Raw genomic sequence first — 25931 nt, forward strand, 5'->3', positions numbered from 1 at the left:
GTCTCTGCATTTAATCTAGTTCAGTGTTTCATAGAACCATGTTCCACATTTGAGTAAAAAGTTGACGGTCATTTTACTTGAGTAAAAAACTTTCACAGGTAGACAATTCGATCGTCACACTGTCAGATATAGGGTCCATAAGGAATTTAAATTTCAAACTACAGCTTTCAAACCAAAATTTCAAGTTGTCCAAAATCAAGCATAACGATCCAAATTCCATTGCAAGTTCTTATATCTCACTAAGAATTATTTTGGAATGGAAAATGATAACTTTTTAATGGAATTGGGGTCGCAGTACTTGATTTGGGGCAACGGGTAATTGGCATTTGAAAGTTGTAATGTGTCACTTTTCGCTGATAATGTGGCAACCAAGAGCAATATACATCTGGCAACCCTGATGATATTAGGCCTTCGGAAACTAGCAGCGATGGACACAGACGTCCACGATGAAAACCAGCAGCTTGTTTGGGGGAACCCATCAAGAGGATCTGTTTATTGTTGGATTGCAGACTATGTATTTCAAGAAGCCTGGGAGGAGTTTTCGACTGTTTTTACTGTTGATTCAGACACCAATAAGCATTTCATAAGTGGTAAGGTAACTGAGACTAGCTTGTCCACTCGTTAGTCCTATGATTGCATAGTCCAATATAATTAATTTACCCATTGACTTCACACTAAATCGTCAAAGTAATGTGGTCCTATAGTAATGTAAACAAATGATTTCAGGATTTTTTTTTGCAGTTTCTTGACCACCATCGATAGATGAAGTGAAAATTTGATTAAAATATACTTTGTATTTCGGAAAACAACATATTCTCGATCACAATCACAAATGTGAAGGCCAAAGTTGTTGGTGTTGGTAGTAGTTCCACGAATTTTAATTGCACTGTTGGAATGCACAGGAATTCAAATCCCGCCGAAAAAAATTTTTTCAAAATCTAGCCGCATTTTCTTTCTAACTCGGGCCGGAGTAGAGTAACTTACAATGTTTCATAAATATAAATGTCAGCTTTTCAATACCTTTGAACGAAATACTCATGCTGGAAATACAGGACTTACGAGTTAGACCCAACAACATTTTCACTTGTCAGCATTCCAGGGCTAGGGACATCCTCTTCATATTTGTAAATTTCATATCTAGTATTCAGCTGTGGTTCTTTACAGTTGTGGCTTAATGTACTGGACTGTGCAACATGTTTTGCTGAAATGTCTTGTTGGCTGACATATGTTCTAGAGAATGACAGACTACTGTATATTGGTAGAGATTTGCACAGTATCTTTAATAAGCAATAGGGTCATAAAAATAGAATTTTATTCCTTGAGCAAAGTCATGGAAAAGATCTCTTTGTTAATTTCCATCCGCTAAGTAACATCAATAGAAGGAAAGAATATGTAGAAATTTTAATTTATGTACACCATCACCCCCACCCCCCACCCCACCTATACTCTTGACCCAAGAAACTGTTGGATTATGTTAATTTCTAAATATGCTCAATCCAGCTGGGTTTTAACTTAATCCGGTATCCAGCCAGATTTAAAATTCCAAATCTAGTGCATCCCTATTAAGGTGACAAGAAGATGTGCAATTATAAAAAAGAAATGGGAGTGGGGAAGGGGGTGGTAGGTGCAATTTGGGTAAATTTACCAAAGCACACGCCAGTGATGTTTACAGGATTTCAGTGGCATTGGGTTGGGGGGGGGGAGACGGCAATTCCATTTATTCCTCAATCGATTTTAGTACGGGATGAAACTTAATTTACATGGACCCGCTGTACAGTAGGCTGATCAAATTTTTTGCAACAGAGCGGTGTGGCTGTGGGTTCAGCTGAATGCGACTCCAATGTAGGGGGACAAGGTCTGGAGTCCTTTTCTAGAAAAATCAAAGTGTAATGTGCATGTGATCAGTAGTTCATGTTTGTCCAAATAGTTCGGTGGGGATAATTACCACTGACGTGCTTTTATTAATTGTGCATGCATCCAATAGGATTAAATTGTCTGAAACTTTCTCGGTCTCCTCCTGAGGCCGATCAATAGGCCATAATCAGCTCTGTAGGGAACAGTTTGGAATGCAGTTGGTCTCCAGCTACGTATTCATCTCCTCATATAGGGATTGATATCATATGCCAACTAATAGGCTAGGCTATCCTACCATAGGCCTTAATGTAGGCTATTCATATTAAAGTTAATTTCATTGCGTTACCATCTCTTGTCATTGGGACCTCTAGGCCTAAGGCTATTCTAACTGTTATTTGGTGCTATGAAGTATGTCTAACTTACTTTACCGTGAGCTAAGCCTAGGCTTCACGAGTGAGCATTCTGTGATTTAAATTCCATATCTACACCACTGTTACTTTATGTTTTCTTGTGATCTCAGAAGTTGCACATGTATAGTATGTAACAATTAGGGTAGATGTTATATATGGAAAGTTGTTGGTAAAAACTGATAGGCCTACTGATCATTTTGGTTTTTAGCAGGAATGAGTCAGGCTTTCCAGTTAATGACTGGAATCAATGACTTGGACTGGAGTCAGACTTGAGCCACAGGTTTTGCCTTGACTTGTGACTTCACTTCACTTTAAATACAATAAATAAACTGTGAACTGACTCCTTTAATTGAATTTACTTGACTTCTTGATGTTGTTTGAGTAAATGATACAAGATAAATTATGAAGGTTGCCTTGTTGTCCTCTTACAGGTCTTACCCAGAAGATTGGTATGAACTGTCAAAATGAGAAGATCATCACCAAGTTTAGACTACTCCACTTCATGGTTCTACTTTGCGACGCTAAATCAGCGTTGATAGAAGATGGTAACGGCATCACATACTTGGAACAAGCCTACAGTTTGCTGCAGCAAGACATAGACTTAGATGACAAAGAAGCACTGGCGGAGAAACTCAGACTTCAGGTTTGGAACATTTCGTTAAATTTATGTTGTTGCTTTAAATGCTGTACAAATTTGAAAGAACAAACCTCTGCCTAAAGTCACCCTCTGAAGGAAAGAGCATCAAAATTGCACCATGAGGAATGATGACATCAGAAATGATGAAATCAGGAATGATGACATGAGGAATGATGATATCAGAAATGATAACATCAGAAATGATGACATCAGAAATAATGACATCAGGAATAATGACATCAGGAATGATGACATCAGGTATGATGACTTCAGGATTGATGACATCAGAAATGATGACATCAGGATTGTTGACATCAGGTATGATGACATCAGAAATGATGATATCAGGTATGATGACATCAGAAGGAACATCAAAAGTGCACCATGAGGAATGATGACATCAGGAAGGATGACATCATGAATGATGACACCATGAATGATGACGTCATGAATGATGACATCAGAAATCATGACATCAGAAATGATGACATCAGAAATGATGACATCAGGAATAATGACATCAGGAATGATGACATCAGAAGGAAAGAAAATCAAAAGTGCACCATGAAGAATGATGACATCAGAAATGATGACATCAGGAATGATGACATCAGGAATGATGACATCAGAAATGATAACATCAGATATGATGACTCCAGGAATAATGACATCAGAAAGAACATCAAAAGTACAACATGAGGAATGATGACATCAGGAATGATGACATCAGATATGATGACATCAGGTATGATGACATCAGAAATGATGACATCAGGTATGATGACTTTAGGTATGATGACATCAGAAGGAAAGAACATCAAAAGTGCACCATGAGGAATGATGACATCAGAAATGATGACATCAGGAATGATGACATCAGGCATGATGACATCAGAAATGATGACATCAGGAATGATGACATCAGAAATGATGACATCAGGCATGATGACATCAGAAATGATGAAATCAGGATTGATGACATCAGGAATGATGACATCAGAAATGATGACATCAGGAATGATGACATCAGGATTGATGACATCAGGATTGATGACATCAGGCAAAACCTTTCATAAGGTTAGCTAACTAATGACAAGATAAAAGATTACATTTAATTTGTGAGGAAGCAAAATTTCTGTAATATTTTTGGATGATGTGCTCAGTGCTTAGTAACTCTCTCTAAGTAAGAGTGGCCAAGCTTTGTATAGATCTCTCTGTTGGATTGAGGACTTTGCAGTCATGTGTAAATATCGATGTTGGCCTTTGTAAGAATAAGACAGAGTACTTATCAACTCGACGGTGCGCAAACTATGGGGCCCGACTGGATTTTCCAAGCACAGGCAAAAATCTTTTGTTGTTAGCAGTTGGCCATCACAGATCCATTTAGTTTTTTATTAACATGTCCATGGATAGTAGTATAAGCTAGCTTTCATGGATTCTGGTGGTTTGGGACTCAGTCCTCATAGAAGATCCTTGATCCTTGGGCCACAAGTTTGATGACCACCGAGCTCAAAAAGCAGCATTTATCCAGCGACATCAAATTGACACTAAAGCTTTATTTAATTATATTTACCTATTTTTCTTCATTCATAATTTATTTTCTCGGATGGTTATTTCAAATGTTTCTGTAGGCACTGTAACATCATCACTTAGTCGGTTGTCCTGCCGTAGTCATCTAAAGTCTGTATAGCGTGAAGTGTTGTTAGCATTATTTGTCAATATTTCTACTCCCTCTAAGCATCTGGTAAAAGTTTAAAGGTAACCTTCATTTTGGTTAATCCATTTTAATCCGCTCTTCTACTTTATTCTTCTTTCCATCCAGGCTGTGTTGCTATGCTGTCGTCGAGAGGAGTGGGACCTTGCTAATGTTGTCTTTGAAAGGCTATGGAAATGTGATGATTCAAGTCCCACACAAGTAAGAAATGACCATGTGAACAGAAAGTTTTTTATTCTGGGTTTTAAAATTAATGAAGTTTGTTTGCCAATCAAAACAGAGACTGTGAAAGTGTTACACATTCATTGTAACATAATGCCTCATTTCCTGCATCAGTGGTCTTGCAACCACCCTCCCCTCCCCCTCCCCTCCCCCTCCCCTCCCCCTCCCCCTCTCCATCCAATTTCAAAAGAAAATAGGAGAAATTTCTCCCTCATGCAACTCTCCTTTTCCTACTGACTGATATTTGTAGGCTATTCAATCATTCATTTCATTGTAAATAAGACGTTCATTGTCAACATCACAATCGCCAATATGTAGTGAACTTCATGGTGAGAGATGTAAGGTCATTTCAGGTAAATGTCTGAATGCTTGTAAATATCCTTATGAAAATGAAACAGGTAAAGGGTCATTTGAGGTCAACAGATCAAAGCCTGAAATCCATGTAAACGCGATATTGAAAAAGTATAGACTTGGATGAATTTTACTTGGTATGTGGAGTCACTATTATCGAGTAACAAGCACCCAAATTGGTGGAGGTCAAAGGTCATTTTGCAGTCAAGAAAACATGAAAACCTCGTAAACTAGATAACTCAGAGATTGAAGCTCGCATGAATTTCAAACTTTAGTATGTGGATCCCCATTGGTAAGCACAAGAACTGCATTGAAATCGGTGGAAGTCAAAGGTCATTTGTGGTCAATATAGGTTTTCAATCGTTTTGCCCTTTTTCAGAAAATGCTGAAAACCATCTTGGATGAAAAGAAACAAGAAAATGTTCTTCAAAATTGCCCAGCATATGAGACTTTCCTTCAAACTGCCCGAGAGTCAATCTCTGGCACCATGAAGAAGGTTGAAACACCTTTGTTGGAAAAAGTTAGTTTAAATTGCATTATTCATTCAATTTATACTGTCAGATACAGGCGTTTGGCTTCTTAACTGCTGGAGAATACACTAGAGGAAAAGAGAAAAGTGTTCTTACAGTATGTGTCTTTTGGCTTCTAGATAGTTACATAGATAATGTCAGTTCATGCTAAGAATGAATTATGTTGTTTATGTGTCTTTAAGCTACAAGATAGTTACATAGATAATGTCAGTTCATGCTAGGAATGAATTATGTTGTTTATGTGTCTTTTAGCTACTAGACAGTTACATAGATAATGTCAGTTCATACTGGGAATGAATTATGTTGTTAATGTGTCTTTTAGCTACTAGATAGTTACATAGATAATGTCAGTTCATGCTGGGAATGAATTATGTTGTTATGTGTCTTTTACAGTAGATGCTAGATTCACAGATAGTGTGAGTGTTTTAAAGCTAGTCTCTGGATAAACACTGAAAACTGTTCATGTTGTCTATTTCTTATGGTTTCAAGGTATACCTTCAGATGAAGGCATGGGAATGCGACAGTCATGGTTGCGATGAGGAAGACTTCAGTACTCCACTCCAATCGCCTCACACCATTAGTGCTAACCTTAGCCAAGAAAAGGGTAGCAAAGAGCATATCCCTGTTGAAGAAGTAAACAGTAACCATAACAACGCACCAGAAACGGAGCTGTTCAATGCGCTAGAGCTAACACCGAGAATGGTGATTGGTTTTTGTCTCTGTTGATTCCTTGCCAAAAGAATGAAAGCTTGAAACAGTGTTAAACCTGTTTAAACTAAAAAAATGAAAGGAATTGGATAAACTAAAACTTCACACTTTTGCACATAGATCGACCTTAATGAGCACATGACACCCTGTTGCTTTCTGTGAAGTTCAAATGTCATTTGAGGTCAACAGAAGTAAAAGGAAAGTAGAAGTAAAGATTGTATAATGTTTATACATGTGATGTGGATCTACCTTAATGAGTGCAAATACCCTGTTTTTTCCTTGGTGGGGTGGGTGGGGGGGGGCGAATGTTTTCACCTGAGGTTTGACAAGGAGTCACATTATGTCAGTAGGCATTGCTGGTTGTTTGTTTGGTGTGTAGATGTAGAAGATTACGCTACTATGAGCGGTAGGCACTCAATTACAAGAGGGGAACTAAAAGGTGTAATACATCTGAAATTTCTACTTTTAAACTCAGTTCTTTCAGATAAACTGCTTTTAAGTCGTTCTGAAAGTTTGGTAAGCATTCTTTTACTGCTGTAGCTTCAAAACCTTGGAACAAACTTCATCTTGATCTTTGATGATGTACTTTTACTCGTCCAATGTTTATTTTTGATCGTACCCCGTTTAAAGGGTGCTTTGACCCAATCTCATCCTCGTCCTAAATTGAACCCCCCCCCCCTTCCATTGGAGGTTATTTTGACCCAAGCTCCTCATCGTCAAACAACCTTATCTAGATATTGAGGTGGGGTTTTGACTAACATGGTGGAATACGAACTTTTGCTCTTCCAAATAATCATCAAGGATTCATTAAAGTGATAGCACAAATGGTTGCATAATAAATACAGAGTGGAAGGGGCAGTTTTGTACTGTCATACTGAATTTGACAGGATGAAGAGATGTATTATTTGATTTTCTCTTCAGACAAGGAGGAGGCAAAAACTGGCAGTGGATGGAGCAAGTGGGAAGGTAGACCAAAGAGATTCCGATGCAAGCCAAGAGTTCTCCATCTCAGTGGTGGAAGTCCCTAAGAAAGAGTTACGGTCAAGGACCGTTCCTGCATACGTCAAGCAACAGACTGTGATAAAATCCCCCAAGAAGATGAGAATCTTAGATGAGGAGAAAGGCAGAGACGGGGGTAGTCTACACAAGGAAATTTTCCAGGAGGAACTCGTCATCGATGAGCGAGGAAAGATGGATGATGCGAACATTTTGACCTCAAGCTACGTGGATGGAGGTGTAAGGGAGGCGGGTACGTCATCTCATAGCCAGCAGAACGGACAGGGTGGTGGTGTTGGTGGTGGTGAAGGCTCCAAGGAGGAAACGTACAGACTGCGAGAGAATGGGGAGCATCATGAAGACGATCTCGCAGAGGAGTTAATAGATCCACCGGTCACAGGCATAATTCTCAGAAATACCTTCTCTAAAATGGGTCATGGTCCTCAGTTCTGGGATTCTGTTGACAAAGATTTGTTTCATTTACATAAATCGCTGGTGAGCTGTTCTTTTTTTCTTTTTCGTTTTTCTTGCTTTTATGAGTTGTTCAAGTCATTGTTATTTTAGTTTCCCAGATACTGTTGCATCTTCCACACCATATAAAGAATCTCATAAACTCAAAAAGTAAATCCATCTGCATCATAAATAAATCTTTTGGTTTGACAAACATGTAGTGTTTCATATCTGACCTTACTGCAGCTGGTTGTGTTTCCATGGTAACATCTTTGGGGCATGCCAATACACTCCAGTGACTTTGACTCTCTTTGCACATTCAAGTCACATGGAATGCTTAAACCTCAAGAAAGTAAGTTTCTTCCTCTCGCTTGATCTGGCAGGCCAACGAGACAAGCAACCATGCTGAAGAACCTGAATCGGACGAGGATGTCCTAGCTGCGCCTTCTGCCTCTTCCACACCCAATAAAAAGTCTCCGGCCAAACTCAAATCCTCAACGGCGCCCTCTCAGTCCCCTAGCAACCAGCGTCGACAAAGGGTAAGATAAGTTGTCTGCTTTGAAGTATTCTATCTCTCTTCCTTGTGTTACATTCAAATTCTTCAGTTTACAACTTTTATTTTTTACTGGGACAGTCTTGTTGTTGACAGTCAATCCTGCAGGTAACTGCCTTCTTTGAAATCTAAATAAGTATTTTATTAAAGAATTAAATAGTATTTGCTTAAAGATCAATTTGTTTTCCTTATTATTGTTTTACTTAAGCATAAAGATAACTTCTAGATATAAACAATATTTCATATTTGAAGTTTATATAGGTTAATGTGATCTTTTGAAGTGTACAGAGTTATGAATATAAATGGCATAATGAGGTCTTAAAATAAATGTCCATCAAAGGAGGCTAAAGTTGACAAACAAGCTAGACTTTCTTAATATTATTCATCACCAAGCAGCAAGCAAACTATAAGTTACATCTCAAAGTGTTTAGATTCTGAGAAAAGTCTTCAAAGCATTTCTTAATGGACATCCGGTTGAAAACTACTTTGCTCGTGTAGAAATGAGCCCAGAATTATTGCTGTTTCTGGACAGTTACTGTACGACCATATTACCATGCTACATAAAGTGGCATTAGTAATTTTTGTACATCAACCAAGAATTTTAGCAATTTATGGTTTTAACGTATCTTTAGATGAGAGAATTAAGCTCAGAGGAAGAGGAGGAGGAGGAAGTTAAGGACCCATCTGCAACCTCTGCTGCTCCTACCACAGGTCCTTATAAAGTATCTTTAACTTTCACCAAACCCTTGCCAGCATCTTCACGTCTTCCATTCAGGAAAATACGAGCAGTCACAAAGGTTCGTTCATCTCAATTCTGTCGGGAAGTAGGGGTGGGGGGTGGAGGGAGGGAGGGGTAGAGTAAAGTAAAGCTCTAAAGACCTAGCAGGAATGTTTTTCATTAATGAAATCAAAGGAAGATGATAAGGATATTCTGTTAACTTGTTTACTCTTAATTTTTTTTGGGGGGGAGGGGGGGGAGCTCACTGTATTACAAGTGAACCTTGTACCCTCTCAGGGGAGAGGATACTAAACTCAGGTAGCAGATATTTGACATCCTTCAAGAGAAAAATATTCCACACAGTTCAATGCTGAAAAACCCATCTCAATTCCTTATTTCTACCCCTTTTGTTTTAATTACAGGACCCTTTGCATCACAACGGGTATAATGGTAGTGACTCTAGGGGGAAGGACCAGCCCGGGCCATCCATTGTTGGAAATGGTGAGTTGAGTAGTAGGTTTTAGACTCGAGATGAAATTATAACTTAAAAATAAAAAATAACTAATCAGCAAAGTTTGAGAGAGCAACAAAACTTTTAGTCATTTCTAAATTATTTTTTGCAGGGAAGAGGCAAGGGTAGGGGACCTCTCAATACAAGTTAACCAGGACCATGTAAGGGAGTTCTGAACAGACTCGGAGGGGGGGGGATTGGGGGGGTGGGAATTGGGAAAGTGGAGCTCTAGCAATAAGGAGATAAAAGCCAGGAATTATTTGCCTTAGTACCCATAAGCTATTCTTAACATGTTTTTTGTGTATTGTTACTGGTCTTTTTAGACTCCTCTTGAATTATATCCATCAATGTCGTTTAGAGTTAAGGATGCTTGTCTCTGATGGGACTGGTATTTGCTAGATACCTACCAGCCCACCACCTCCACACCGACACCTACCATGTGATCAGTGTATGGTTTTATTTGCAGATTGAACTTGTTCTACCAACGATTTGCCTTCTAACAACCTCCCAAGTTAATAACCATGATAATCATCTGTCTAATGAGTATTAACAAACAAATATCCCAAGTTGGTAACAATGATAATTCTTTGTCTAATAAGTAGTAATTAACAAATATCCCTTTTTCTGTTTTGTTCTCGTAGACCATTCACATGAAAATGACTTAAAGAGGAAGAAGAGGTAAGCATTAATATAATATATATTTTTGGCATGACCAAAAGGATGAGGGGGAGGGGAGGGGGAATCACATCTGAAGCTGTAATTCCAAGGCTCGTTACCAGTAAACAAAACCTGTCATTGAAATTCACCAAAATCGTTCCACAAATGACATTAAAATAAGAGATCAACTCCATGAAGGTTTGCCAATGAAATGTAAACAGTTCATTAAGTGTGTTTCATAAGTGAGTTACTGAAGTAGTAGGTTTATTCCAGGCTTCATCTCGTAGAATCTAAATCTGTTCAATCATATAAATCTATACCATTCATTGAACTGTTTGTCTGATGTAGGCAAGGTATATTCCAGTGTAGAAGTATTCCAATCTATCGCCATTCCAGTCTAGATCCATTCCGGTCCAGTTCTGTCTTAATCTATTTCAGTCCACAACTATACCAATCTTAAACTATCCCAATATAGGCTTATTTCAATCTATATCTGTGGCAGTCTAGATGTCTGTTTCAATCCAGGTTTATTTGAAGTTAGATCTTTCCTCACCCGAAACTGTTTCAATCTTTTAACATCCCCACGTACCAGTCTAGACTCATTCCAATCTAGATCTGTTTCAATTCAGGTCTTTTCCAATCTAGACATGTTCTAGTCTATTTCCATTTCAGCAGATCCATTTTAATCTAGATAATTGGATCCTCCAGAGCTATTGTCATATTGGAATATTCCAATCTAGAACCATTCCAGTGTAGATCTCATGCAATCCAGCTCAATGTTTGTTAGGCTAGATCTTGTTCAATCCATAGCTATTTCAATCGTGGAATATTCCAATCTAGAACCACTCCAGTCTAGATCTTGTTCAATCTACAGCTATTTCAATCAAGGAATATTTCAATTTAAAAGACCTTTCCAATGTGTAAATCCATCCCATTCAGATTTGTTCCTAGTTGAAAGGGGTGTTTCCTTTTTGTATGTATTTTAGATCCTCCTGCAAGTAGGAGCTCGCGAAGAAGCCATCATTGGCTTATCAAAGCTGCAAGCTGACCGAAGTCAGTCTCTTAGATTCATATTTAACGTCCATGATGATGAATTGTCAATTGTCAACAACTCTGTAACTGGACGACATACATTAATCTTGGAGTGACTCGAACTTGGGACCTTATGATTGAAAGGCACTGGCGTTAACCACTGAGCTAACACTCCTTTTTGTTACTGCGATGATGAGAGATATCCAATCCGCCACATTGACACATTTCCATCACGTCACTGCCGTCTTAATCAGCGTTTACTTTTATCTTTCTGCCACTTTTGTTTGCTTCAAAGAAGACACAGGTTGCGCGACATCGAGAAATCGCTGGAGGAGGACGGAGAGAAGGTGATGTGGACGTCTTCATCGTCAGAGAGCGACTGCAGTGTGGATAGCATGATCAGTAAGTATCCTCTCGAGATGGATTTGAATGAGAAAAATGTAGAGCGAGTGTCTGATGGTTGACAGTGGCAGGGATGTGCTCACACTGGGCGGCACCGGGCGGCTGCGCCCAGCAGTTCTGAATGCCGCCCAGCACAAACAGTATTTTAAACATTTCCGTCTGGCACTTTTTTTTATGATAATTAAGCAAATTTTACTATAACCAAAATCTGGGAGAATACATGGCACAGAATAGGAAAATAGCACCACCTAAGCATACTTCATGTGCAAAATTTGTCCAGTGGGGAAGGGGTACCCCATCCATGAGATCCCTCTCCCAGGGTGTGGATCACACTACCGCACAATCTGCCCGGCACTCAAATATTCCTGAGCACATTCCTGCAGTGGGGGAAAACCTCAGACTGACTGAAATGAAAGAAGCACTGTTACTTCACCATCCCCTCTCAGTCGAATTTCTACCTCCTGAAATGAGATAAGACTTGCTAGTTTTTTGTGACCAACGTTGTTAATTTTGGAAATGTGAAGATTTTCAAAATGGTAGTGAATGTAAAATTCAGTTGGAAGATAGTGTATCGATTTTAGTTGTGTGGCCATATATGCATAAGAGGTTAAAAGGTTATCAATTTGAAAAAGGCTAGATTATTGAAAACACATAGCCTCTGCAAGGATTCAAACTCCAGCCCTTTCCTCATTTTATATATGTCAACAAGATTCCCAAGTGAGGAATTTGCAAAGCAACGAGGAAAGGTTCTAACTTCTCTGTCGTGATGTGTTTTTTTCTTCTCTCGAGGCAAAGCAAGTTTGAAGTCACCGAAACTGAGGAAGTCTTTAGAGCTTTCATCGGTGAGAACCCGTCGACCCTGGACGAAAGATGAGATCAAAATGCTCATCAAAGGTGTGAAACAGTTCGGAGTCGGCCATTGGGCAGATATCGTAACCCACTACAGCATCGACCGAACGAATGTCAACCTAAAAGATAAATGGAGGGATCTGGTGAAAAGGTACCAAACCTCAAGCCCATCCAAAATGGAGGATGACTAACCAGGATTAAATCAGGGAATTACCCAAGTCAAACTCACAACAGCCGATGGAACAGCCACTTGTTAATCTTTTTATTTATTTGTTCATCAACCGCCAGGTTTTCTTGTTATGTTTTGTTATGTAGGGGGATTTTAATACATCCAGCGACACGAACGGATAAAGTCCCTCTTTCTGCCTGTTATGTTAGTCACATGTAGCCATGGTGATGCTTGTAAGAAAAATATCTGGACCCTTTGCATCAAGTCATACTGACGAAAGTTAATCACAATGAAGCAGTAATCATTATTTTGATATCAATCTGTAATATTATCAGCCTTCTTAAATGAAGATGTCGTTACTAATCGGAACCTCTGTGAGGATTTATCAGACACTGTAGACAGGGGAGCACATTATTAGAGGTGTCATATTTGCACAGATCTGATAGAGTCTGATGATAGATATATCAGCTTTACGAGTAGTTTGTGACATTGATATCATGCCAATGTGGAAAGCTGCACAGCAGCACTTGGAGTAGTGCATCGTGTAGCTGACGTCTTTACTTCACTCTGAGGATGAAGGGAAGAGTGTCATCAACTTCCAGTGGTTCTAAAACTTTGCCAAGATGATGAAGAATATACCAGCCTTACACTCTATTGGGGCTATCTGTACCCCCCCCCATCCACCCTTCCCTAGCCCCAAATAAAATTATCGTCTCGGAAAAGAAAAAAAAGGTTGACTAATTTTGATAAAGGCATCTCCAGATATGCCTTTCTTTTATCACAAGGTTATCAATTGTGCGTTCTCTTCTGTTAATTTTGTTTTCATTTAAACTGTTGAATCTTGTGTTTGTCTTTTAGTTATACTTTGCATCACATTGCTCGCAGGCCATTCGCCCGGTCCTGCTGAAAGTGTTACAAATGGTTGCCCATGTCAGGGGCATTCAGTAAAGTTTATACATAAAGTAGGTCAAAGGTCGTTTGGTGTCATGGCATCAAGCGATTCTTCATCATTTTGCATGAATCTAACTCCCCCTCCTCTCCTTATACAATCTAAATGATTTAGCTCTCGGTTGAATGACCTAAATTAGTAATTGACTTCTGCTTTAAATTAATTGTCACAAATATTGTGATTTTTGGAGTTTTGAATCATTCCTAGAAAGGATAAATCTGTTTGTTGGCAGGTCTTGAATCACAATTTTGCTTGTTTTCCCTAGTAATTTTCACAAATCTGTGTAGCGGTCATTCCTAACTTGTATATTTATGTAATATAAGCGACAATAATTTTGTACATTGTTGTATAGGCTGTACATTGTTGTATAGGTTGTACAGTTTACATACATAGAGAGAGATCCCTCATTCTTTCTTTTGCACCTTGTAAGTTTAATCATTTAGTTCTTGTTTTCTGTATTATTATGAGAATAATGAGCTTTCAACAAAAAAAATGTGTCTTTCCCTCATTTTTTGTATGTTTTCTTTGTATGTATTTATATATATATATATATATATATTTATATTTATATTTGAATTTTTTTTTTTTTTTTTGGGGGGGGGGGGCTTTTCCCATGCAACTATGTAATGGAATCATTGAACTCAAACGACCATCAAAATGCACGAAACACTTTATTTCACAAGTATTTAAATCTGTCCACTTTTATCACATTTCATATCTATGTTGAAATAGCATTGCGCATTGTAGGTAAGACGAGTTCAAACGTAGCTCTATATGACAATAACTCGCTGACCATTCTGGCATGTTAGTTAACAGACCATTAATCTCCTCTTAATCTCTGTATTATATTATTAGCACAAATGCGAAATGACAGGAAGGCTTTGTCCTTCCAGTTCCTATTCCGTATCCGTCTTTCTCAGTTCTTTGCCATCCTTCCATTTAACTCCCTTACCCCTCTCACACCCTCTCTTCCCTTCCTCCCTCTCTCATGGAAAGTGCCAAGCTTCTAGTTCTCGCTATATATATATATATATATAAATATATATATATACATATATAAATATATATTTATATATGTATATATATATATATGTATATATATATATATGTATATGTGTGTGTATTTGAGGTCCTGTCAGTCGGTCAGATCCCTGACGATCACCGCTTGAAATTTCGAACGAGATCAGATGTGAATCATTCCTATGGAGGACAAGGTTAAATATGTATAACGTTATTCCACGGAGAAACATTAAAACGCCATCGAAATAATGTCATATTAATCTTCATAAATTTGAAGTAAAAACACGTGACCCTTGTCCCTTGAAATATTTATAGCCTGTTTAGTTCATTCAAATGTAAAGCTGAGTCCTGTCCCTGCAAGTTTTTGTCGAGAAAGCTCATCGAATTTCTCACTCTGGGTCACCGTAAACCAATTCTTCCAATCACCGACAATGCCTGAATAGTCAGAAAGAAATCTTAAGTAAGTTTTGGGGTTTTAGATTCAAAATGGTTGTGTAATAATTAAACGTTCATTTGTGGAATCATTTATAGTGGTGCCTTTGTTTATATGAAATTATTTCATTAGAGTCTCATCTACCAAACGTACTATGCACGTGTCTATATATACAGCTGTACAGAGGCTCCAACATCGCAGCTATGTTATTCATATGTTGATTCATCATTGACCAAGCGTATGGACTACATTGTCAAGGGGTTTTAGTTAGTATATCATAATATGTATATGTTCTTGTTCAAACTCAACCTCAAAAGACATATGTCTACCTTTCAAGTCCATACTTTGCACATGAGGTCGAATACAGAAATACATTTGTCACATTTAGTATGAAGTTCAGTTTACCTTTACGCAGAAATGTCAAATGATTTGCGTTTGACTTCTTCCAATTAGTGCCTAGTCCGCCTTCACTATCCGGGTTGACGTTGGGGTTCTTTCTCATATTGTTGAACGTAACGTTTTCACAGATATTATCCAATTGTTCATCGGTCAAAGACTTGGCTAAGAATTGACTCACTTCTAACACGGACGCTCTCAAATCCTGTCAATAAAATACAGAGCGCAGTAGTATGAGAATGGTTAGCGTGCTCACTTATTTATAGGCTACCGCAAGACTATAGTCTTACCGTCTCAGTCGTTTTCTTGGCCTACAAAGTCAACCTGTTAAGTTATCAAGTTGCAAAATAGCAGAATATATAAATAAATAGAAAGCAAGGTTTGTCCTCTATTTTGACCAGATTAATTAAAAGACTTCTAATCCACAATAAAATGAAAATCTAAACAAAGGCACTGAAAGTAAATAAAAAGTAGTTCCATCAAAGCCCGCATAGTGAGCTTTTAACTTCAAATTATACTAGTTATATCTTTTTACCTTTTTCATATCTTCATATTTGATGAAAAGTACATTTGTCTCATTCCGTCTCTCCCACCAATAAATGTTATGCTCGAACCAATCGCCGTGGGGAACTGTAAAAACAACAAAAGCAACAACAGTTGCTCTAACAATTGTGCAATTGATAAGGTAATATACGTGAACTAGTAAAAACAAGTACTCTAAATTAATGTGTTCCCCTTTAGTTTCTACCTACTCAAACAGTCACAGAAAACATAATTCCATCAACAGTAGTCAATATACACTATATATAGATGGACGGACGGACGGACGGCTAGAGTATATATGCAGTGATATATAGGTTAAAATAATATACTTACGTAGACCTTTGCAAAACTGATCCAAGAATTCATCCCATCCTGCATAGTTCGGTAAAGCTTTATTTATGTTACAAAAATGGAAAAAAGAGACGGCGGCGTCTTTTGGATTTCGAGCGACGAAGATTTGTTTTGGTGTTTTCTCTGTTAGTTGTCGGGGTAAAAGTCGGGGCACGAGGTGAGTTTTAAAGAGCCTTGGATCGGTGCTGTCTTGGCCTTCAGACAATGTGTACTGCCCCTCTGAGTCTGTGTCCTATCGTGCAAGATGGGAAGCATAAGTAAATCAGGTTGGGATGTGTTCGTATTGTCTTGGCCATTGTTCATGAGAATATTAAATTCACTTTAATTGACGAAAAAGTGAATGGAATTTATACCCTCTTTAGAAGCATTTTTTGCACTTCCAGGAATAAAGACTCCACAACTTGGTAGTTTGATTCTTCTGCAATTTTGAAAGAAGTCACACATGTAGGCTACAAAATCTTTAGATATACAGTAGAATTTGTACTCATAGTCTGTAATAAAGTTTGTACTTGAAGAATCAGCTTGGCTTAAAAATTGAAAAGGTTAAGGAAGGTGGTACTTTTTGAAATCTAAATGTCTTAATCAGGCGCGTAGCGAGGAATTTGCCAAGGGAGGGGCGAACCTGTAGGCAAACTATCAGAGCCGTTAATATGGCTGTGCAAACTATCAAAGTGTAAAAGTAAGTTGGCCTGACGTTTCGATCCTAGCAGGATCTTCTTCAAAGGCTAAATGACAATTAACAGTAACAGAAGGGACAAAAACACACACAGAATACAGACAGGTTAATGAGCATGCATGGTGAACACAAAGAGATAGATGTATCTATCTATCAAACTATCTAAGCGTAGCGCCACCATATTTTGGCGCGAAGCGTACAAGAAAATTTTGGCCGAAAATGCATCCCAGATCGCTGGAAATGGCACTTTCCAGGCCTTGTAAGTTGCATCTAAGCATTTTCTATTTTGGAATTACTAGCGATATCATAAAAACATACAATAAAAATATGCTCAAGGGGGGAGGCGGTAGCCCCTTTGCCCCCCCCCCCTCCCCCTTGGCTACGCACTTGGTCTAAATGTCAATCATAGAAGTTTGTGAGATAAGTGTCTTAAATTAACCACCTTGAATGGACGATGGATAACTAAAATACACAAATTAAAATCTAACGAACAAGTAAAGGGGATACATGAAGGACGCAGATAATCTATACAGAAAGAACCAGTTGCCAAGAACAGCATTGTCCAAGGAGCTGCTGAAACGACTGAACAATTATTAAGCAGCATACTTTGCAAATGTGACAGTGATACGCCTGGCCTGGGTGTGACTGGAGTAATGTACACAGTTGTTTATGGAACAATACGATAGGCTATACGTTTTGGAAAATTAAATTAAGTTTCGCCTTTTTTTCTTTACCTGCACATTTATTGAATGTTCAAGAAATATCCATTTACGAAACAAATGTTGGTCATCACCCTGTTCTTCTCCGCGTATGATTTGTACAACCATGTGCTGCATCCACGTAGTGCCTGGCAAAAAAAAAAAAAAACACACACGCACGTAATTATTACGCAAGACACACCAGTGCATGCTTGTACGCATACAGACAACATTAGGAAAAGGTCATTTTTATAAGTCTCACGATATGTAGAGAATGATGACACAAAATTTAAAATAGGAAAGATTGAGGTGTTTAGGTTCTGGGTCAAAGGTCAATTTAGGTCATAGGTCGAATTGACCTAAATTGTGCGAACAAGAATGTCGTGAACTCCTAAAATGTAATTCCGATCACGGTCGAACGTGGTGGTTAGGTTAATAACCATCAAAACTGCTGCCTGCGTGATTGGTGACTTCAATTACCAAACAAACTGTATCTTCAGCCATTATCTGCTCTGTCAGCGTGTTAGGAAAAATTATTAAAACCACGAGATATGTAAAGAATAAAGGGACAAACTTTAAAATAGTACTGATGTAATTGTTAAGGTTCTAGCTCAATGGTAAATGTAGGTCAAATTGGCCTAAATTGTGAGAAGGAGATGAGATCTGGAACTCCATGGATTGCCATCTTGTTTTTACTTCACCCTGCCACATTTATGAAAAGCAGTCTCAATGCTGGACATCTCTTGCTTAAAAACTAGCTGGCTTAGACTTATCTGACACATGAAAGTATTCTACTTTGTGAGTTGAAAACCCCATCTCAATATCTTATTATCTAACTCGAGATATGGTTGACCGAATGTAACCTATTTTAGACTGGCTGATGTCTCGAATATTCCAGGGGGTGTATCGTAGTACAGGTGCGTATCCAGGGGCGGGCGTTGGGGGCGCGCGCCCCCCGGGTAAGGAAAAGAGGAGAGAAAAAAAGAGAAGAAAAAGGGAAAAGGAGGGAGTAGAAGATAGCCAAGACCTCGGGAAGAGAAAGAGGAACAGTCATAGTTAAAGCGCTGATCCCTATTATATACACAGGGTAGCCAGTGACAGATCAAGGATTACGGAGCGGGTGTGCGCCTCACCCTACCCCTTACACCGACAACTCCATTTTTGACGTTTCCATATTTCCTCTCTCACTATATAAATACTATATATGGTCTATCATAACGCGCGTGTGTGTATGGACGCCTTAAACAATTGTACGATTGTTCTATATGGAACCAACTGTGGCTGGTCTTGAACTCGACCGAGTCGTCGGGGAACATGACGCATTTCGGGAAGGGGGAGACCGCCCCCCCCCCGAGTAAATTTTCTTTATGACATCGCTAGTAATTTCAAAATAGACAATGCTTAGATGCAACTTACAAGGCCTGAGAAGTGTCATTTCCAGCGATTTGGGAGGCATTTTCGGCCAAAATTTTTATTGTACGCTTCGCGCCAACTCATGGTGGCGCTTCGCTTAGATAGTTTGCCTACCGGCTTCGCCCCTCCCTTGGCAATTACTCGCTACACGCCTGTTCGAGTTTGTAAAGCAAAGAGCAGATATAACATCGTATCAGTGAGCATTGCAATGCATGTTCCACGATGAACAGCCTCAAAAACTGTCTATGTGTGTAGTCAAAGGCGTAGGAGCCCAAGCGCGCGTTCACTACATCGATGCCAATATCATACCAGCAAGCATCGGTCATTACATTGCATGGCATCGTGTACCTTACGGTCCGTGAAAGTTACACAGTATACCGCCGGATGCTAATGTAAACAACGAAATGTCTTATGTAGATGGAGAAAAAGCATACAGATCCATTTATGTCAAAACTCTCTTTTACAGTAGTAATGTCGGTCAAGCTTACAACTTTATTTTAATTACCAAGGAGAATTTTTAAGCTATTCATTGCTATTTATTTTTCTTTAAGTAGGTGCCCGAAGAAAATGGGAAAAAGTTGGTTGCGGGGGGCACTCCTACGGGACCTACGCCTATGTGTGTAGTGTTCGGTTTCGATATACCTGATATCGGAAATATCTGCTATTTTTCATTTCCTTCAACCAAGTTTTATAATAGCCATTATAAGAGGTTTTAATATTTCTACACCAATAAATTAACGGTGTCTGAATTTTTAAAAAATTTCCTGACAAACATTCTTCATCATTCTTTCCTCTACTCGTGCAATTTTGACCTGTCTTTTAGGGGTTCAAGGAGGTTTTTTCTATATTGGTTGTCCATAGATTGAATTTTGTGCAACATTATGGGTATGTTTTCAAGTGATTTTATTCACGAGAAATGTGAATTTTCAAATTCTCAACAAATAATTGGCTTAAAACCTTGAAAAGTAGGGCTTTCGGATATTGTAGGCCGTGACGTAGAATCACCTACAAAAGCAATGATCCATAGGACATGCAATGAGGTCGAACATGATGTGACTGGTGACAATCTTCAAAAAGGTTATGGATGGGGGAAAGAAACTTTTGGGAAATACTTGGTTCTCAGGCAAAAGTGTACATCTGGTTGCTCATTTTCAAACCCAAGAAGTGCCATTTCCGGTGATCTGGGGTATCAAAACCAGAAATTTTCTTGTACGCTCCGCGCCAACCGATGGTGGCGCTCCGCTTAGATAGTAATTCGCGCCCCCCCCCCCCCGGGTTAGAAAATCCTGGATACGCGCCTGTAGTAGGTCGACAGTGATGTTTTCACGATATATTGCCTTCAAAAGCTTTCCTTCGTGTGATGTATTCGTGAAACGACTGTCTCTTTTTAAATATTATTTTCCTCTGTGAATAAGTCATATACAAGTTATAAAGAAAAAAAAGAATAAACAGTTTCAGCTAAATTGGCGTAATGACATCATGCACACTGCTTGCCAGATGTATTCACAAATTACCAATAAGGTGACATACTCCTATTAGAGTCTATATCAATCCGCCCGAATGTTCTCAGGAAAAGTGCCAAAATGCAGTAGGAGAACATCTTTTTTGATATGTTATCAATCAGGATCTTGTTTAATGTGGCTTGCATGAATGGAAGTACATGTAGTGCAAAACTTGGGTCAACTGAGGTCAAGGGCGGCGGAACCGGGGGGGCACAGGGGGCACGTGCCCCCCCCCCCACTTTTCCTCAGGTTAAAAATGTGCCCTTTTTGTACATAAAAATTGAGGTGTCTCAGGTTAGCAAGAGGCCAGGGAACCAGAATGAACACTCGGGAAGGGCCGTTTCCGGCCATCTGAGGGGTTTGTAAAACCAAAAATTTTCTTGTACGCTCCGCGCCAACCGATGGTGGCGCTCCGCTCAGATAGTCGTGCATATAACTTTGCAAATCCTGGCTATGCCCCTGACTTTTAATGAATTTCTGTGGGTCAAACTCAAAGCTATTTCGAATGGAAAAAATTTGTTAAGATATTGACAAGAAATAAACTCTAATTCGGAAGATTCCTACATTAGCAATTAGCATGATTTCATCCATTTTGTCTCAAAAGAAAACTTGTTCCTTGTTTCCCAATTTGCACATTGGATATTGCAGTGCAGCATTATTTCCTTGGGGGGGGGGGGGCGGGGCGTTGATGGAGTGATGTGTATACGCAAATAAGATAATACAATAAGAGTTATAAAGGGTATTAAATATAAGGCTGCATCAGTCCAATCGAATTTCTGCAAAGTGCCCTTTGATGTCGGTGCCCCCCCAGATTAAAAGTGCTTCCGCCGCCCTTGATTGAGGTAATCGTATACCCCTTTAGGCCTCCCAGGAGCAGCGTACGAAAATTGTTTACTACTGAGTGCAGAGGTCTGTTTACAAGTGACGGAAACTTTATGCATCTGATATCAAAAAAATCTTTATAATCATGACACGTTAACTTGATGGTGCAATGAAAGGCCAGCTTGTCAGCTATCCTGTGATGGGTATAGCGTTTATCTAGTGAACACTTCCATCTAGACTTAGAGACCACATTACTTTTGTGATTTAGTGTGTAAGTCAATGTGGCCTTTAACGGGCGTATGCTATACCTTAAATTTGAATAGTTCGTATCTTCACCTTACAAACTGCTACGAGGAAGTGGTTTGACCTAAAGATGCAGCAAATACCCAGCTGTGTTCATAAACAGGGTAATATCTTAAATAATTGGCGCACATGGATGGACGAGTAATCATTGTTTAAGATAGAAAGGGAGTGAGGGGGTGATAGGTAATAAGTGGGGTGCATAAAGTGGCTGAAAACAATAGGTAAAGTGATTATTACATCTTACCCGATTTAGGCCAGGTGATAACAAACACATCTGTCCCTCGAACGTTTAGTTCACGAATTCCGTTGATATATCGCTTCTTCACAAAACCAGGCAAAACAGTATTGCCTTCAACTAGAACATTTGACTTTATTTGCTGCGGCAGCTGAAGGTAAACTGACTCTTTAAGAAAATATGAAAACATGTAAAAAAGGGTTTGGTTCCAAATCTACGAAAGAGTTTGGACGACAGAGAATAAGTTCTTTTTGAAACCGTTGCGCAACCACGTACGGCGCTCCCCGGAATAAAATAAAGTGGTGCAGCTCCTCAACCCCCCCCCCACCCCACCCCACACCAACTGACAGATAGAATATTACAACAGCAACAATTAGTGGCATTCAATACATATATATGTAGTATATGTATGTGCTGTGCAACCTAATAGTTGAAGACACTTTTTTCAAAAGTTGCAAAATATATAGCACCATTTTGTACTCAGTACCACTCCATTATACCAACATTTCTCAAAGGGGTGTAATCCTTAGAACCCACCTCTAGACGGCACTGCAACCCCCTCCCCTCCCCTCACCACTCGCACACCCGTTCACCCCGCTTCTGTCAAATGGTTGCTTCGCTGTTAGTTTCTAAGTATCCTTCAAACGTTTTGGAAGCTTTTGCACTATACCATCCCTTTAAATTAAACGGAATGTGAAATTGTTCTTACGCTCACAGGCACATTCATAATATCCAACCCAACCTTGTGTGAATCCTCAGATTTAAAGTAGGAACAACTGTGCCATTGTTCAAGTGTTTCCAAGTTGTACAATATTATGTGGCTTCTTCTTTTATTTTATTTTTTCTATTTTTTTATTTTTTATTCATTCCAGTATATACATATACAATTTATAAAGAGGAGATATAATACGTCAACAAGAAGAATAGCTAATATAAAAGGGAAAAGGTTAAGATGATAGGATATCATATTAAATACATCTATACACATACAACAGTTACTGTAATACATAAAACGATATAACAAACATACTACAACAAACATTCTAAGTGCTCGGATGGAATGTATAAAGCAGCACGGTATAGGAAAGCGTTTCTGTAAACTTGTGTTCTGTATTTTGTCACGATGTGTGGATTTCTTAGATTTCTGTTCGATTTGTGCAGGAGACTTTTTAGTACAGTATACAAAGGGTGATTCTGATCACTGTAAATCTTATTAGCCATTCTTGTAACTCAGTACGTTCTTACAGCAGCATTTACTTTTTTTCTAAAAATATATTGTAATCTAAATGAAAGATAGCTGATGTAGTATTTAAGAAACTTCATTATTCTTTCTTTGCTGTTTTGCAGTATAAAATGCTATACCAGACAGGCACTGCATTTGTACAGAGCAGTAATTACAGATGTAGTATCGTTCCCGGTAGCATGTATAGGTTAATTGTAAAATCTGGGGCTATGTAGCCTCAACGCGGACAATGTTTATTTATAGGACATGCCAAGTCATCCACTCAGACTAACAATAAATTGACTTACCTCGATCGCAGTTTGCCATCTTTCCGTAGAAGTATATATTCCAATGGATTAACGTGGAGTCAATAACGTACCGTTAGCCTGACATTAAGGGTTACGTTAAATGTCAACATGTACTCTGTACTTGTGATCAGCATATTTTGGCAGACATTAGATAGATAACCTAAGTAAATATGACGTCATCAGAATGCAAAAGCCGTATGTCATGTTGATACATGATAATGCATGTGAGGCGATGCGTTGGTGTGCATGTGGCGCTGTTGGTGTTTAAACAAACACGAGAACAAAACTGCGATGAATTAATTTCATACTTGGTAATAACGGAGGCAACTTAGTGACTATACGGAAGAACCCTATCTGTTTTTCATAACTGTGAAAGGTCATATGTGGTTTACAGACATCAACATCTGTTAACGCAAAAATCCTTTAGTTAAGCTTCAATGAACATTATAATAATAGGAAGGTCCATTTTAGTGACGAATTCTACTTTTTTCATGGAAGTCAAAGGTCATTATAATTCAAAATAGGTAAAGGCTAATAACCTTCATACTCGTTTGCTCCCAAAGGAAAGCTAGAATGAACTTGATTCTAAGCATGTTGATCCATGTTAGTCAGTACAATAACATTGGATGGTGTCAGATGGGGGGGGGGGGCGGGAGTGGCGTCGCCAGACATGTCAATCTAAGGATTGTTGCACCCAAATGCGGCACACGCCATATCACCATTTCGAGGGATTTATGTCGATTGATCACTTTAGTTATGTCAAAGACGTATGTTCTTATTACGCGCCGGGTACTTTCTTACCGTTCAAGCAAAGCGCCACCATTTAGGATGAGTGGCTTCAGTATATGTCGAATGACGTCATTCTCCCTATTTCAATACACGTTCTGACGTCCTCGGAACTTAGTGACGGATTCGGTGTTCAGCTAATGGAGCAGTTAATCTTGGTAAGAAACATATAATGGTCTATAGTTGCCCATGGTTCTACAACCGGGTGTAAACGATAAAGGGCTTCAAGGGGAGAAGTGCCACACAGCATCAGGGGCAGCTTTTATATGAGGTTTAAACTTGGCTTGGATGCAGAGACGCAACTATAAGCCTCCCAAAAAAAATCTAGGCGGCCTCAGCCTATCCACTGGCGAACTACAAAAATAGTGGTTGCGTCCCTGCTGGAATGTTGATGAAAAACAGGCCCTACATGTGGTGCCAAAAATGTGGTCAAGTTTATACTATTTTATATACAGCTTACATATATACAGCTTAAACCTTTTTTCTTTTCTTATTAAAAGGCTCATTAATATTGCTGACAATATCTGTTTATTATTCTGTTTGGTGTCTCATCTACGCTTGTATTGTCTTTTACATGAAACTTCTCGTTATTTTGCTCTCCTGGTGACGATGTTGTGTTAACATGCTTTGACAACACGTTAGAATTTATGTTTAATGTCACATCAATGTTGATGAAAATATCTATGCTTACTATTCTGTTTGGTTTAAAAGTAAGTTGGCTTGATGTTTTGATCCTAGCAGGATCTTCTTCAGAGGCTAAAAAAAAGTAACAGTAACAGAAGGGACAAATACGCATAATAGAGACAGGTTAATGAGCAGGGTGAACACAAAGAGATAGATGTAAGGGGATTAGTAGGGGATTTGGTCGGTAAATGGCTCCAGCGGGTGGTTAGTTTTTTTTTCTCTCGGTACTAGCCGCTCCTATACATAGTTACGTCACTGCTCGTCAAAGTGTGTTATTGTGAACTAACTAACAAAGTATTACGGTTTCACTACGAAAAACGTTCATTAGCAATTAAAATCAACTTTAGAGGCACTTAAGGTGGCAATAACTGAACATTGTATCCCGCTTATGTTCTCTAACTAGGAACAGAGGAACAGAATGGGCTAGTGGTGCGAGGGAGTCAGTTTCTATTCCCATCATCTTGTCAACTAGAGATGTACTCCACCCACGGCATCATTAAACGATGTGATGACTCGCGCACCAAGAAACGTCTCATGCCGGTAATCTGACCTAGTTTCGAATGAGGTGTAACAGAAGTGTTAGACACCACCATCGATCCCAGAAAATACACACACACACACAGCTTGCTACCGTCGGTAATTAGACACTATATATGCAGCTACGGTCAATATCCACAACACAGTGTACATATTGTCTTTGCCTTTGTGCTATATTTTCTGCATCTGCATAATTAAGTGTAATTGTCTATTGTTGATGTTTCCTTGTGTCTGTTTTCCCAATATCTGTCTTTTGTTCAAGGGGACCTTACATTTAAGCTAGTTATAGC

The 25931-nt window shown here is 38.9% G+C and overlaps 2 protein-coding genes across 2 annotated transcripts; one reads left to right on the forward strand and one right to left on the reverse strand.

The window, feature by feature from the left end:
* Positions 1–381: 381 nt before the first annotated feature.
* LOC139975855 (uncharacterized) lies at positions 382–14252 on the forward strand. The gene is made up of 12 exons (XM_071984103.1): positions 382–590; positions 2696–2907; positions 4724–4816; positions 5568–5708; positions 6208–6420; positions 7348–7917; positions 8256–8411; positions 9058–9222; positions 9566–9644; positions 10296–10332; positions 11639–11745; positions 12535–14252. Exons 1-12 carry the CDS (start codon positions 398–400, stop codon positions 12783–12785), a joined length of 2217 nt encoding a protein of 738 aa, XP_071840204.1. The 5' UTR covers positions 382–397; the 3' UTR covers positions 12786–14252.
* A 112-nt stretch (positions 14253–14364) lies between these two features.
* LOC139975856 (sulfotransferase 1B1-like) lies at positions 14365–23812 on the reverse strand. Its single transcript, XM_071984104.1, has 7 exons — positions 23635–23812; positions 22114–22272; positions 17866–17978; positions 16438–16687; positions 16097–16191; positions 15571–15766; positions 14365–15167 (listed from the first exon to the last, which is right to left on the reverse strand). Exons 1-7 carry the CDS (start codon positions 23651–23653, stop codon positions 15058–15060), a joined length of 942 nt encoding a protein of 313 aa, XP_071840205.1. The 5' UTR covers positions 23654–23812; the 3' UTR covers positions 14365–15057.
* Between the last annotated feature and the right edge of the window lie 2119 nt (positions 23813–25931).

Source organism: Apostichopus japonicus, chromosome 11, assembly GCF_037975245.1.
Source record: "Apostichopus japonicus isolate 1M-3 chromosome 11, ASM3797524v1, whole genome shotgun sequence".
NCBI classification, from domain to species: domain Eukaryota; kingdom Metazoa; phylum Echinodermata; class Holothuroidea; order Aspidochirotida; family Stichopodidae; genus Apostichopus; species Apostichopus japonicus.

Excerpts from the sequence above, each read along its gene's own strand:
- LOC139975855 (XM_071984103.1), top strand. The coding sequence starts at position 398 with ATGATATTAGGCCTTCGGAAACTAGCAGCGATGGACACAGACGTCCAC. Across the intron at positions 4,817-5,567 it reads ATGATTCAAGTCCCACACAA|AAAATGCTGAAAACCATCTT; the intron begins GTAAGAAATGAC and ends GCCCTTTTTCAG. Across the intron at positions 8,412-9,057 it reads GCAACCAGCGTCGACAAAGG|ATGAGAGAATTAAGCTCAGA; the intron begins GTAAGATAAGTT and ends ACGTATCTTTAG.
- LOC139975856 (XM_071984104.1), bottom strand. Across the intron at positions 17,979-22,113 it reads TATCACCTGGCCTAAATCGG|GCACTACGTGGATGCAGCAC; the intron begins GTAAGATGTAAT and ends TTTTTTTGCCAG. Across the intron at positions 16,688-17,865 it reads AACATTCAATAAATGTGCAG|GACACAGACTCAGAGGGGCA; the intron begins GTAAAGAAAAAA and ends CTTGCACGATAG.